Source organism: Cervus canadensis, chromosome 28 (genome assembly GCF_019320065.1).
Source record: "Cervus canadensis isolate Bull #8, Minnesota chromosome 28, ASM1932006v1, whole genome shotgun sequence".
NCBI lineage: Eukaryota > Metazoa > Chordata > Mammalia > Artiodactyla > Cervidae > Cervus > Cervus canadensis.
This window is the reverse complement of record NC_057413.1, coordinates 12,461,096-12,476,572: the sequence shown is the minus strand read 5'-3', so window position 1 is coordinate 12,476,572 and position 15,477 is coordinate 12,461,096. Positions and strand designations below refer to the sequence as shown.

The 15,477-nt window shown below is 38.0% G+C and overlaps 1 protein-coding gene across 4 annotated transcripts in view; it reads left to right on the top strand.

Annotated features, from left to right (window-relative positions):
• The window catches only part of DEK (DEK proto-oncogene), a 29,452-nt gene that overhangs the window by 738 nt on the left and 13,237 nt on the right, over window positions 1–15,477 (top strand). For 2 of the 4 annotated variants that reach the window (XM_043449649.1, XM_043449652.1), the window contains exons 2-8: window positions 15–168; window positions 3,485–3,586; window positions 3,808–3,917; window positions 5,415–5,509; window positions 5,739–5,855; window positions 6,419–6,539; window positions 11,361–11,549. In XM_043449649.1, the coding sequence (XP_043305584.1) occupies window positions 24–168; window positions 3,485–3,586; window positions 3,808–3,917; window positions 5,415–5,509; window positions 5,739–5,855; window positions 6,419–6,539; window positions 11,361–11,549 (879 nt within the window). In that variant the 5' untranslated portion in view covers window positions 15–23. Of the gene's footprint in view, window positions 1–14; window positions 169–230; window positions 462–3,484; window positions 3,587–3,807; window positions 3,918–5,414; window positions 5,510–5,738; window positions 5,856–6,418; window positions 6,540–11,360; window positions 11,550–15,477 lie in introns of those variants that run through there. The other 2 variants (XM_043449651.1, XM_043449650.1) reach the window with 2 other exon arrangements.

Here is a 15,477-nt window from a genome sequence, read left to right as displayed (position 1 = left end):
CTCCGCGCCCGCAGGTCCACAGCATGTCCTCCTCGGGCACAGCTGCGGAGGGAGAGGCAGCCCCCGCCCAGCCCGCGTCCGAAAAAGAGCCCGACATGCCCGGCCCGAGAGAGGAAAGTGAAGAGGAGGACGAGGACGACGAGGAGGAGGAGGAGGAAGAAGAGAAAGGTGGGGAGCGGACGGCGTCTTTCCTAGTGATGGATTGTACCGAAAACGCTTTTTCTGGCTCTTTGTGCACTTAGAGACGCTCAGTCGAAGTGATTTTTTTTTTCAGTAAGAATGTGGAATTATCTGGGGTTTGTGTGTGTGTGTGCGCTCCGAGCAGCAGCGGAGAAAATAACTTTGTGAATTCCAATTTGAAAAACAAAAACAAAATCCTCGTTCCGTTGTTATTTCGGAGTGCAGTTTGCTTCTCACCAGCAACAGACGTTCATAACATTTCACCGTTTGGCAGGAAGTTTGTAAGTTTCAGATCTGTTTTTTTTGTTTGTTTTTTTAATTGCTGGCCTTGGGGGTGTACTACGGTAATCTTTTATTTTTGCTCTTCAGCACACAGCCTTTGCGTTTCGAAATTGTAAGGCTCTGACAGTAAGAATTGAATTAGTTGTTAATGCTAGACCTGGAAATATTTTAATCGTTCGAGTATATGTGCTGAACTTCAGCAGACGTTCGTTTCAGAGGTTTTGGGGAGTTACTTTCACGGGGAAACACCGGTGAAAGCGGTTGCTACTTAAAGTAGAGTACGAAAGCAGTGAACTGTGAAAAGAAAGTTAAAGAACTCAAGAGTTGTCTCAGTTTTGGTGTGGAGGGAGAACAGTAGTGATCTATGTGACTGGACGCTTGAAACGGGGAGAAACTTACTGAATTGAGGAGTGGTCCTGCGGTCAATTTATCCAGGATTCACGGGGCAGTGCGTCTTGAGGTATGCCAGCTTCATGAAATGTTTCCAGCCACTTAAAACTCCGTATTGGAGATCTTAGCATTCTCTGATGTTATTAGCCCAATCTGGATTTATTTAATACTTGATTACGACTCAGCCAAACTTGGGAAGAGGTTTGAGATTTTCGTCCCAAACTCAGGTTTCACGCTTGTGGTTTTTTTTTTCCCCCAAGCCTAAACCAATCCATTGAATACAATCTGGGTTGACATTACTTGGTGTGCTTTTGTTTGTGTAAAGTGGTAGGTGCTCTAAGAGGGGAAGCATGCCCGCATTTAAGTACAGAAACGCTTGGGAGAAAAATACGGATTAATTTTAAATTATTCATAATGTAATAACTGAAAATTGGCTGCAGTATTTCACTGCCAGTCCAAGACTTTCTCAGCACTTTTTCCTCCAGTTTTTGCTTTTGGATACCACTGAGATGATGAATTTCTTCGCATCAGGAAAAAATTATAGAAGTCATGTGTTAAATAAGGGCGCTATAAATGACCAGTACAGTAATGCTTGGGAGATTGATAGTTCAAATTGTGATTTTTTTTTTTTTAAAAAGACGTGAAAATTAAAAAAAAATGCCCAGGAAGTTCTGTAGTTTTCTTAAATTTGTTATTGTTCTGTTTTCCTCTGAGGTGTTTGTGTGACAATTTAAATCGAGGATGTTTTTATTCTACTTAGCCCTGAAAATATAACTCTACTAGTGAGGCATCATAGAAACACGGCACTGAAATTTGTGCCAAATAAGGGGTGGAATTGACTTGACTTGGCAACGGTTTGGGGAGTGAGGGGAAAGGTGGCAGGAGATGCCTCATAAAACATGACTTCTAGGTTTCTGTCGTTGGGAGCTGGGTAGATTATACTTCCATTTTCTGAAACGTAGAATTCACGAAGGTGAGTGAGCTTGGAGATGATTATGACTTCTGTTTTGGGTGCATTGAGTTTGGCGCCGGTAGGACATGAAGTGGAGCTGTCCAGTTGACAGTGAAGCACAGGAGACTGCTCTGGACTGGAGGTAGACCAGGGAAGTCATTAGCTTATAGACGGTAATCAACGGCCAGTGAAGGGCACACATCCTTCAGGGAAGGGAAACCGGGCGATCTTCAGAGTTGCTTTAGAGTGCTGCCTGTCCCTTCTTCAGCATGGCCAGGACACACCTTCGGAAGGCCCTTTCTTTTTATTAATCCTTTCTGGGCAGAGCCTCCCTGTCCTTCAAAGCCAGCTTTGATGTTTTGATCCTTTTACCATAATCCTAAAAGAATTACTCTTTCATCAACTCACAGAACTTCAATTTTATCTTTCTTGAACTGTATTATCTTCTTTGGAGTATATTTGAGTCTCCTAGACTCTACTAGACATGGTCTCTTTGAGGAAATACTCAGTTTCTTTTTTTTCTTTAATTTATTTATTTGGCTGCACGTGGTCTTAGTTGTGACATGTGGGATCTGGTTCCCCAACCAGGTCTCAAACCCAGGGCCCCAGCATTGAGAGCTCAGAGTCCTAGCCAGTGGACCACCAGGGGAGTCCGTCAATTTCTTAATCATCTGTTGATGCCCCCTTAGTATCTGGTGCAGCTTTGCACAAAACAGGCATTCAGGTGAATGAATGGAAGGCCTTCCAGCAATATGTAGTGTCCTCTTATTTGTCTGAGTCTATCTCAGAAAGTAAATGGGTTTTAGAAAATCGAGCTTAATGTTTTAAGTGTTAAAGTATATACTACCTAGCTTAAAAAAATGCAGTCCAGCCTAAACATTGCAAAACTTTCTTCCCCCAAGGTTTTATGACCGTTTTTGTGAACGTCATCTATCAAACTACAAAGTAATGGCATCCCAGCTGATTGCCTTAAATGTTAACTTGAGAATTTTACCCTAGCTGTAGTAACCTGGGTGCTCTGCCTTATTGTTCTTGTTTTTCTTTCTTCTGTCCGCTTACTAAATTACTGCTTTCCTTGGTTATCTCTTGAAATTCTTATATTTCAGTTTCAACTTGCTGTTTTTTGATGTACAGTAAACGGAATCCCGATAAATAGAATATGTCTTAATCAAATTGTAGGTTAATGAACATCTTGGTGATTTTTCACAAATTCTGTAGCAATAATTGTAGCTGGATAAAGTTTGCTTTCTGATTTTTTTTTTTTTTTTTTTTAAGCACCAGTTCCTCTGTGAGGTTGGCCAGGTAGATAAAATGTTACGAATTAAAAATTTTCGGTGATAGAGAAGGAAATGGCAACCCACTCCAGTATTCTTGCCTGGAGAAGTCCATGGACAGAGGAGCCTGGCGGGCTGCAGTCCATGGGGTTACATGACTGAGCATGTGCGCACGAGGGTGGAGGGAGATGGGTTGGTGGCAATAAAGTGGTAGAACCAAAAAAAAAATTTTAGTGATGATACTAACTTACCAAGTATTTTCACTAACTCTGTTGTGTCATTTGCTTCTCAAAATCATACTTAGGAGAGTAAGATACTAGGTTTCTACAGTTTTTTTCCCCTACATGTTGATATAATATATCCTTTAAACTTTTCCTTACTTAAGAAGTGTTAAATTAACTTCTAGAAAAGAGCCTCATTGTGGAAGGCAAGAGGGAGAAGAAGAAAGTAGAGAGGTTGACGATGCAAGTCTCTTCCTTACAAAGAGAGCCGTTTACAATCGCACAAGGTAAGTTTATATTCCTTTCATTCTGCAGTGAAAATGTCTCAGTATACAAAATGATGCTTAGCAGTGTTTAGTTTTTAGTGTTTACTCAGTACTAATATATTACAGGTGTAATTTAATTTGTCCTATGAGAGCAGAAGTTATATGTAAATTAAGCTCTAAAAATAACTCTCATATGTTCTAACACATAATGGGTGTTTAACATGGTATTTTTTTTATTCTAGGAAAAGGGCAGAAACTTTGTGAAATTGAAAGGATACATTTCTTTTTGAGTAAGAAGAAAACAGATGAACTTAGAAATCTCCATAAACTGCTTTACAACAGACCAGGAACAGTAAGACCTTTTTTATACTTTTTACCTAGTAATGTACTTATGTGTTAAAATACTTTACAACAGGAACATAATTTTAGTTCTGGAAAGGACTTTAGTTCCAGAACTAAATCAACTAGATCAATCTCCATTCCGTACAAGTGAGCCAACTGACAGACAGTTTAATGACGTATCCCAGGACATGTAGCTAGATATAGCCATTAGTATTGTAACATCCAGAGCTCTTTATACTGTAGTTGTTTTTAAATGAAAGTGAAAGTCGCTCAGTCATGTCTGACTCTTTTCAACCCCATGCACTATACAGTCCACAGAATTCTCCAGGCCAGAATACTGGAGTGGGTATTCTCCAGGGGATCTTCCCAGCCCAGGGATCAAACCCAGGTCTCCTGCATTGCGGGCAGATTCTTTACCAGCTGAGCCACAAGGGAAGCCCAGGAATACTGGAGTGGGTAACCTATCCCTTCTCCATCGGATCTTCCCAACCCAGGAATCGAACTGGGGTCTCCTGCATTGCAGGCGGATTCTTTACCAGCTGAGCTATCAGGAAGCCCATAGTTTTTAAGCCAAACTAAAATTTCAGATTGTGAAATCAAAGTTTTGATTTAGTGATGTTAGAAATTTATTTTTTGAATGTTTCTAGCCATTCAGAATAAACAATACAGAATATTGCCTCTCATTTTGAGGAAATATCTGATAAACCAGGGGGTCATTTTTTGCTGACAGTTTGTTAAAATAAATCAGTGTTTCATTTACTGATCATAATACTGGTCACACAACTTCAGTATTGCATACAACTGAGGACACTTCGCTTTGGGCTATGCATGGGCAAAGTAAAGCTTGACATTGTTAGACTGTCTGAAGCGTGGTAAGCTTTGTTTTCCTGTGTGTTACCTCATTCAGCCCTGACAACAGTCTGATCTACACAAGTCCCATTACTGCTAAATGATACTGACTTTTGGAGGTACTCTGTTCTTAAAGAATAAATCCCTGACTTTCTTGTTTGAAAAATTAATACTACTGGTAACTTGTATTACTTAAGGAGTTTTTTTTTTAAGCTATTTATTTATTTTGGCTGCACTGCCTGGCTTGTAGAATATTTATTCCCCAACCAGAGAATGAACCTGGGCTTTGACAGTGAGAGCTGAGAGCTGGAACCACTGAACTGCCGGGGAATAAGAATGTTTTTTAAGTAGTAACTTTCCACTTCCCTGGGTGCTATCAGATAACATTTAATTGTGGTTTTATAATTACTCGGGAAATTTCCCAAATGAAATACATTTAAATTCAAATTGTTATTTTCAAAGAATTAAGTTTGTAAACGTTTTATAATGTTAATAGTTTAGTAACAAATGCAGTTTTCCATTGTGAATTTTAAAATGTGGATTAAACCAGTATTGTAACATGGAGACAGATGTGAAAAGAAAAATGTTGGCATTGAAATTTTTCTTGTATACATTACTGGGTAATAAGTAGCATTAATAATAGGAGAAACGTTTTCAGGTGTCCTCATTAAAGAAGAATGTGGGTCAGTTCAGTGGCTTTCCATTTGAAAAAGGAAGTATCCAATATAAAAAGAAGGAAGAAATGTTGAAAAAGTAAGTTATCTTTATAAATAATCACATTTAGAATGTGCTTCAGCTTTTTTTTTTTTAAACATTTAAGTATAACTGCCCTTACATTTTCAGTAGACTGCTGATTCTTTGCTTTAAATTCCAAGACCATGTCATCATAAACTTTTTTTTTATCATAAACTATTAACTTGCTTTCTGAAAAATAGTGACTTATAAAGATTATTGAAAGCTCAAAGACATTTCTGTTCCTTAGAAGAATGATACACGGAGGTAAATTATTCACACAGCCCCAAATTCAGAAAGTCCAAAGAGAATGTAAATGTAGTAAAAACTCTTCCACTCCTGTGTCAGCCACTCCATTCCCTCACATGTAAGTGCCATTTAAACTGTTTTGAAGATAATCAAGTTAATAGAAATAATTTCCATCCTAATGCAGACAAGATGATATATTCTTTTTAAACAATTTTTTTAATGAGATAATACATTCTTACAAGTTTCTTATTAAGTCCCCTGTAGTTTAAAACTCTTGAGTATTAAATATGATTACCTATTACCTTGTTTGAGACATTGTCAGTAGGAATACTCAAGGGAAAATGTAGTATTTAATCACCAGCCAGAAGAATTAATAAGTTTGTGAATTTTAAGTAATGAAAAATTTTACATTATTTTCTAGTGAATGAAAAGTTTTTTCTTATACCACCATTAAAACTTAAATGGTAAATTATGTTTTCTGTTTATTAATAGTACCTGGCTATATTTTGTGCATGCACCAGTCAAGAGTATTGGGAGTATTTCTAAGATTCAGAGAAACTCTGGCTGCTTTCTTAATGTTTGTGGCTGAGCCAGTTGGGTTAGCTCTTATCTTTATATTGTGGAGAATGTTTATAAATTTTCCTACGTAATCACATTGGCTTTTTCCATTTTCTGTTTCAGATTTAGAAATGCCATGTTAAAGAGCATCTGCGAGGTTCTTGACTTGGAGAGATCGGGTGTAAATAGTGAACTGGTGAAAAGGATCTTGAATTTTTTAATGCATCCAAAGCCTTCTGGCAAAGTGAGGATCAATTTTTACTATTTCAGTAACAAATCAATTCTATTTAGCCTCTCCTTTCTCTCTCTCTTTTTTTTTTTAATGAACATTTTAATAGCTTTGCTATCAGTATTCAGTAATATCTTCTATATTCAAAGAATTTGCCTTTGGTTGACATACCCACAACAATTTTGATAAAACAGAAGGCATACAGATGTGTTCTCCCTTATCAAGCATAAAGGATGTAAGATTAAGAAAGATAGATAATTGTTATGTAAATGTAAAATGGGACAGAAATGCAAAGAAACCAGAGTTCTGTATCTAGAAGACACTTGAACAGAAATAGGGCTGAGGAGGAAGTGTTGGGCTGGTGAGGGAGGGTGTACAGTTTGTAATCAGATCCAGAAAGACAAGGTGGTGTGTTAGAGCTGGAGATTTACTAGATACAGGAGTAAGGTTATGAAAAAGGGGTGGAAAAAGCTGGCTTTTTGAAGTTTCTTGGGTTGGATTTCCGGAAACATCAAGAGAGCCCAGGACAGAGGAGTGAAATGGTCTTAACGGTTTTTGTCATTCTTCTAAAACCTGGATTCAGTTCAACTCAGTCACTCAGTCGTGTCCGACTCTTTGCAACCCCATGAACCTCAGCACACCAAGCCTCCCTGTCTATCACCAGCTCCCGGAGTTTACCCAAACTCATGTCCACTGAGTCGGTGATGCCACCCAACCATCTCATCCTCTGTTGTCCCCTTCGCCTCCCGCCTTCAATCTTTCCCAGCATCAGGGTCTTTTCAGATGAGTCAGCTCTTCACATTAGGTGGCCAAAGTATTGGAGTTTCAGCTTCAAATCAGGATTAGATTTGCCCTAATTGTTTAACAGTAGCAAAGGACATCACTGAATTGAAGTGTTAATTATCTGAATTTGCCTTTTCAGCTTAAGTCTTTCATCAGTTATTTTCTTTATTTTCTCATCTTAATCGGAAAGAATTGAGAAGAGATCTAGAGGGCCTAGGAGCTCAGAGTCCATTAGTGAGGAGAGAAGGGCATTAAGATTAGAAAACTGGGAAATAGCTCTGGGACTTATTTTTGCCTGCTCTTGGTCCTGTTGACTATTAGCTAGACAGTGATCCCTAAGGATATTTTTGTCACGTAGCTACAAATTGAAGAGGTATGGTAATGGGGAGGGAATTCTCATTGGTTTATCTAAAAGATGAGTTTGAACACTATTTCCCCAGAAGCAGTTACTAAGTTGCCTGAATTATGAAGGATGCGTTTAATTCAACTTTTCCTCAGTGGTTTTCAAATGTGTTTAGCTTCAAGACCCTATCACTCTCTTAAAGTTAATGAGGACCTCTAGAGGTTTTGTTTATGTGAGTTACTTTGATATTTGGTAGTGGTGACTTAGTCCCTAAATCATGTCTCACTCTTTGTGACCCCATGGACGATAGCCCACCAGGCTCCTCTGTCCATGGGATTTCCCAGGCAAGAATACTGGAATGGGTTGCCATTTCCTTCTCCAGGAGATGTTCCTACCCCAGGGATCGAATTCAGGTCTCCTGAATTGCAGACAGATTCTTACCGACTGAACCACCAGGGAAGCCCATTTTGATATATACTGTATTCTAAATTAAAACTGAAAAATTCTAAAATAGCAGCAGACCCACTGCATGTTAACAAAAGTAATATTTTGTCTGAAAAATAGCTATACTTTCCAAAATTTTAATGAGAGTGACATTCTGTTTTTGCAAATCCGTTTGTGTCTTGATTTAAGGCAGGTCTATTCTCATTTGCTTCTGCATTTCCTTCTCTTGCAATAATGTATTGTTTTGCTTAAAGTATAAGAAAAAAAATCCAACGTCACACAGCTATGTAGTTAGAAAAAGGGGGGATATTTTAAAAAGCCGTTCAGGTAATTTTGGATAGTCTCCTTTGATACAGCACTAAACCGCCATAGTTTGGGGAGGGGTGGGAGAGTCTTAAAGGTTAGTTGTAATATGGTGTCTAAAACCATGTTAATAAACTTGAGCCTTTTACCTGTGTGTGATTTTGTAATACATACCCTCCATTTGGAAAATACTAATTCCCTGAATTACTCGTATCTTCCAAATGTTGGTACTTTCCACAATCAAAAAGCCAGATTCACTAACATAACTATTATCAGGGACAAAAAAAATCTTTAGGTACTGGGAGGCTGTCAGGCCCATGATAGTGGAGGTGAACTTTCCAAAATTTAATTTTCACTTGAAACTTTGAAATTTATCATTGGAAACAAGTGCTGTTAGTTTGGTGTGTTTTGTGTGTGTGTTTTTTTTTTTTTTGGTGACAAACTCACATTCATTTTTGAGAATATGTCTATCAAATACTAAGGCTGAATAGGCATCATTTTTCACTTATCCTTTTAAAAATGGTGTTCCAAAGAAAAAAGTAGCTGACTCGGCAACCCCGTGGACTGGCGCAGCCCCCAGGCTCCTGTGTCCATGGGGTTCCCAGCCAGTCTCACTGCTCAGCTGCACAGATGCTTCTTGTCAGGAAAACCAGGGGGCTCCTCACGCAGCCCGAGCACTGTGTGTGTACCTCCCGTGTTGTTGTGCAGGTGTTGTCAAGACGCACTCAGAGGTTGAGAGTTAACATCAGGGACTAGTGTGTGGTTGGTATGAGGTTGTGAGGAGCAAAAGGACTACAAACACAAGTTTCTGCCTCAGTCTCGATAAGGTATCAGTAGGTTTGCCTGCCATCGTTTCTTGAGCAATCACTGCAAATGTCAGGGCAGTGAAAAGAGCAAATAAATACTCTCTTGATATTACTATGAAAATAGTTCTGACCTTTAGGGTTTCTGGGAAGGTCTCAGGAAACTCCAGGGTCCATGAACCATACTTTGAGAATCATTGTTTTATCTTTTTTTAATAACGTCTTACTCTTATATCCATTTTTCATATCTGATTTTGTGATGATGACTCCTTAATCTAATGGTATCAATCTCAGGCTATTTTCTGTGCTACCATATGCTTCCGTCATTTAAGGAAAACCCTATAAAGTCATTAGTATTCATCTTTTCTGCTCTAGAATAGTCCTAAAGGTTCCTAAAAGTGTTGATTTAACATTGTTTTACTCCTGTTGTACTTCTACCTTGTTTGTTAATCAGATTTTGTTCCTCAAAGGGGATGATGCTCTTGACACTGGTTTCTGATGAATATATTCAACTATTTTTAGAACCAATATAGGAAAGTTCTAAGGCACTTTTATATTATTACTTTTTAAAAATGAAGATCTCTTCATTTATTTTTAGAAGTTGCATTTTCTTGATTGGGTTCTTGAATGATGAAACATCCTTTCATTTTCTTGTGTAGATATATCCAGCATCCCCACCCCATTCCAGTCCTCATCTTAACTGATTTCACATACAGATTATTTTCTCAACACCTGCATCTGGTTCCTGAGCTGACATAGGGAGATCACTTTTTTCAAATATATTCATGTCTTGGATTTCATTTAATGAGTAGTGAGTTTAGACAGTGAGAGTTAGCTTTTCTCCAAACAAACATCAAAGAATTCATCAAGATGGATTGATTCCTGGTAATAGATGGTAATGGCAGTAGTTCACATAATAAGATTATCTGTATATGTTTATTCTAGGAGATTTATGGAGAACCTCTTTGAGAAATATGTTTGTCCACTAACTTAGTTTCTAGACGCACCTAGATTGACTCTTTCCCAGTCTGCCTTTAGAAGGGGAGGTTGAGCAAGCTGGAGGCTGTCCCGTGGGTTATAGATAGCCTCAAAGTGCCACATGACACAAAGCAGCCGCTTCTTAATTTTGGTGTGGGTGACAGCGACTCCAAAGCCCGGGAATTCCCGAAAGGGGAGGGAGCTGTGGTTCCGCTGTATTCGTGAGACACTGAAAGTTACTGAGAGTGTGTACACCATTGCGTATCTTAAGGCTGTGTTATGGAATCTTCCTTAATGTTTCTGCTTATTGTAGACGGTAACACAGGCAAAAACAAAGACAAAAGATACCCGTAATTTTAATTCCTTAGTGTATATCTTTTCAGACTCTTTATGCAAAGTTACTTTATGGTTTTCAATTTCTGAAGTTACCAAATACTCCCCTAAGAAAGCATTTAAAAATTAAATTTGTTGGTTAATATAATCAAATCATTTTCCTCATGTGATCTCTGCTTTTTAAATATGCAAGGTTTAATTGAATATCAAAGTAATGGCAGTGGCACTTACTTTCGTAGTTCCTAATTAGTTTCATAATTAACATACTCAGCACTTACAGCGTGTTTAAAATCATAAGTGAGAATGTAATCCTGGCATTACTGAAAGTAGAACCCCTAGGTAATATGAATATAAACTACATGGTTCATAAATTCAGGACTTGTAAAGTGAGGTTTTATTTCCTTTATGGATGATGTCTCTCAGTCTGTTGATTGGAGGGTCCCCTAAAGCAGGAAGACAGTGACAGTTTTAATGTTGATAGGAAATAAATTATGAGTCTAACTGAAAGTATTGTCCTGATGAAGTGTAAACAGATGTCTTAAACGTCACACAGTGTGCCCTCAGACTTCTAGTCCTATATCAGTATGTGAAGAGTCTCTTGCCTGGATGTTTAGAGTTCTAAACAAAATGAATAGCTATTGGTAATGCAGGCAAAAAGGTTAACATGACACGTGGAGTTAGAGGTGTATTACTCTCTGTAAAGCTGCTAAGCTTGTGTCAGGAAAGAAGCGTGATTTAAGAAGCTATTGAGTTGAGAAGTAGTTATCAGAAACAGGTGATTGACTTGGAACTGTAATATCTAATTGATATTGTTTATAAGACCTCATTGGTATTCTTTATTTTACACAGCCGTTGCCAAAATCTAAGAAAAGTTCTAGCAAAGGCAACAAAAAGGAACGGAACAGTTCTGGGATGGCCAGGAAAGCTAAGCGAACCAAATGTCCTGAAATCCTGTCAGATGAATCTAGCAGTGATGAAGAGGAAAAGAAAAACAAAGAAGAGTCCTCAGAGGATGAAGATAAAGAGAGTGAAGAGGAGGTAAAATGTTGGCACTTTTTCCTCATTTCTGTTCATGGGGAGAGTTAAATATTTGTCTGTATAATAGATTGGTCAGGAAACACATATATACCATGTTGGTGGTTTTTAATTCCAAAGACAGAGAAATGATGAAGTGTAAGTCCTTTCTTTTTCTTAAGGAGCTTTTAGTTTTATTACTGTGCCAGAGTGTAAGAGTTGGAAAAGAGTGAGGTTGGTGTGGACTTGATTTGCGCTGGACCTTGTAGACTAGAGTACATAAATGAAGGCGGGGCGGGGGTGTGTGTGACAGGAACATAAAGGAGATCTTACGAGAATTTTTTCGTATATATCAGTATTTTTTGATTCACTTGTGCTTTTTTACTGTTTTATGCAAAAAAGCAAGGGATTTAAGGACCACCATTTTATCTCATTTGGGGATTATTTAATGAGACTGGCAGCATTTGAAGTTTATTTTGTTGATGGGCAAATTTTGTATCACTTAGGAGAATGCCTGCCATTTTCTTTTACTTGGGAGTAGTTTTTAAATGTTGGGACGTCCATGGTGGCTCGGTGGTAAAGAATCCTCCTGCCAGTGCAGGAGATATGGGTTCAATCCCTGGATCAGGAAGATCCTTTGGAGAAGGATATAGCAACCCACTGCAGTATTCTTGCCTGGGAAATCCCACGGACAGAGGAGCCTGGTGGGCTGCAGCAGTCCACGGGGCAAGTAGATAAGAAGATGAGTGGGTACAAGGAGTGATTTCCTGTTGTTAGTAGTGGTTTGCTGACTCTGTTTTCATGTTTTGGTGCTCCCTTTCATGATCAGAACTTGCTTGGGTAATCTCCCTTGTTTTACTTAGGGACTTGGTTAACATGGCTTGACCTTCTGGGTGGAGATGATTTTTCAGTGTGGAGGGAGGGAGGGCTGTCTTGTGCATTGTAGAGTTTGCCTACTAGAGGCTAGTAAGCACACCCCTGCCCCCAACCTTTAGTTGAAACCAAAAGTGTCTTTAGACATTGCCAAGTGTCCCCTGAGGACAAAATCACCTTCAGTTGACAGCTACTCTATTAGAATAAAAATGTGGTAAACTATGTTTTTAAAGGTTTGCGCTTTGTGTTTATTTATTTGTCTTTAGGTATTTAAAAATCCGTGCGTGTTTTAATGTCAGATTCTGTAAAGACATCCGTAAAGCTAAGTATGAAACACTTCCTAATTTTAAAAAGAATACTACAGATCCAGCAGGTGTTTCATAAATAGTATCTTAATATATTTTTAGTGTGAAGGAAGATGAGTAATCTGAGCACCGAGGTTTTTATGAAATAGATTTTAAGGAAGTGGGAGGAAAACATGTTTGTTTATATGTGAATATGTAATAGTAATAATTCTGCAGTAGATTTCCTCATTCAACACATTTTTGGTTATCTACTATGTGTATTCATTAAACTTTGCAAAACCTTTTCAAAGGCAGATTTAAAGCATGAAAAGTTGTCTTAGAATATAAACATTTAATTTTTTCATAGAGGTACTATGGTTAGGAGCATGGTACCTACGGTTTGGAAACTGAGTTCAGATCCCAGCTATGTTCTGATCATCACTGTTTGGCTTTGGGCAAGTTACTTACAAACTCTGTATTTCAATTCCCATCTGAATAATGGGGATAATAGTAGTAGTAGTGTCTTCCAAAGGTTGTATTAAGCACTTAGAGCAGTGTATAGCACACTATTAAGTAAATATTAGCTGCTGCTATTACTGTTACTATTAAGATGACATTTTATCATATGTAAGATTTCTAAATCCAATCTTCTGTCATTACTAAGGTGTAAGTTTAAAAGTGAGGATATTTTACACTCATTTTTTCATTGCTTTCCAGATTATTGTCCCTTTGTTCTGAGTAGAGTTAGTTGTTGTCAGTGAATGCAAATAACTCCTGATTCATGACTATGTTGGTTGTTGTATAAGGATCACACGTGGAACTGTCCCACTACAAATCAGCTTTTCTTTCTACAGTGCCTTAAATGAGGGTCTTGTTAGAAATCCAGGTCAAATGATGAAAATCCATGAAGGAAAAAAAACAAAAAAAATGCTTTTCAGACATTCAGAATTAGGTTGGTGCAAAAGTAATTGCGGTTTTACGTTGTTGAACTTTGCCATTTGATATTGGAGTACTTTTTTTTTTTTGGAATACATTCTTAAATGTGGTTCTATTATTCATTTTAATATGCGTTTCTCACCTTTTTTTTTTTGCTAATGACTTATTATTTGCTGTTTATATTTATTTTAGACTTTAGAAATGATTCTTAGACATAAAGCAAATTTGAGCAATTTTTTTATTTAAGTTCAAAATGGGTTGTAAAGCAGCAGAGACAACTCAAAATTAGCAACACGTTTGGGCCATGAACTGCCTATGAAAGTACAGTGCAGTGGTGGTTCAAGAAGTTTTGCAAAGGAGAGCAGAGCCTTGAAGATGAGGAGCGTAGTGGCCAATCCTCAGAAGTTGACAATGACCAGTTGAGAGCCATCATCAAAACTGATGCTCTTAAAACTACACGAGACGTTGCTGCAGAACTCGTCGACCATGCTGTGGTCATTAGGCATTTGAAGCAAATTGGAAAGGTGGAAAAGGTTGATAAGTGGGTGCCTTGTGATCTGACCAAAAATAAAGTTTTTCTTTTGAAGTGTTGTCCTTTCTTATTCTATACAACAACAATGAGCCATTTCTCGATTGGATTGTGATGTGCAACAAACAGTTGATTTTACACAACTGGTGATGACCAAGCTCAGTGGCTGGACCGAAAAGAAGCTCCAAAGCACTTCCCAGAGCCATACTTGCACCAGAAAAAGGTCATGGTCACTGTTGGGTGGTCCCATTTGAGCCACTACAGCTTTCTGAATCCTGGCGAAATCATATCTGAGAAGTATGCTCAGCAAATCAGTGAGATGCACCAAAAACTGCAACGCCTGCAGCCAGCAGTGGTCAACAGAAAGGGCCTAATTCTTTTCCATGACAACACGCGACTGCATGTCACACTTAACTAACACTTCAAAAGTTGAAAGTATTGGGCTACAAAGTTTTGCCGCATCCACCATATTTACCTGACCTCTTGCCGACTGACTACAACTACTTCAAGCATCTTGACAACTTTTTGCAGGGAAGACGCTTCCACAACCAGCAGGAGACAGAAAGTGCTTTCCAGGAACTCGTCGAATCCCACAGCACGGATTTTTTTACGCTGCAAGAATAAAGAAACTTATTTCTTGTTAGCAAAAATGTTTTGATTTTAATGGTTCGTATTTTGATTAATAAATATGTGTTTGAGCCTAGTTATAATGATTTAAAATTCATAGTCTGAAACCACGGTTACTTTTCAACCAACCTAATATACAGTCCCACAGCATAAAAGCTGTATCATCATGCTGTATGGTTTTTCTGCTTGGGCTGGTAATGATAGACTTCATAAAATATACTAGTAAAATCTGGACTGAGAAGTCTTTGTTTTTCCTGTTAAAATCACCCTCTCACAAACAGTAATTTTTCATTTTTCTGCAAAGACTTTAAAATTTAGGGCCATTCCCACAAACTTTATTGCTGATTCTGTTACTATGAAAGGCTCCAGTTGACTTTGAAAGGTAAGTGCTGGCAGGAGGGATAGTATTTCTATAGTAACTTTGTTTTCCCTTTTTCTTCTATTTTTTGAAGACTCAGTTAAGTGGCAGCCTCATTAGGGACTTCATAAATGGAGATATTTTTGTTCAGTACTGTGAAAAGACCTCTTATTTCTAAGAGGCCATACAGAAGAGTTGCTGATTGATGGGAAAAGTTGAGGATTGCATATAGATAGACATTTTTTTGCAGATTTTTTTTTCATGGAAAATTACTTCATTAATATTTCTTATTTTTATTTCCTGAAATGAATTTTTCCTTCATAGATAAAACTTTTTTCCCTGTTA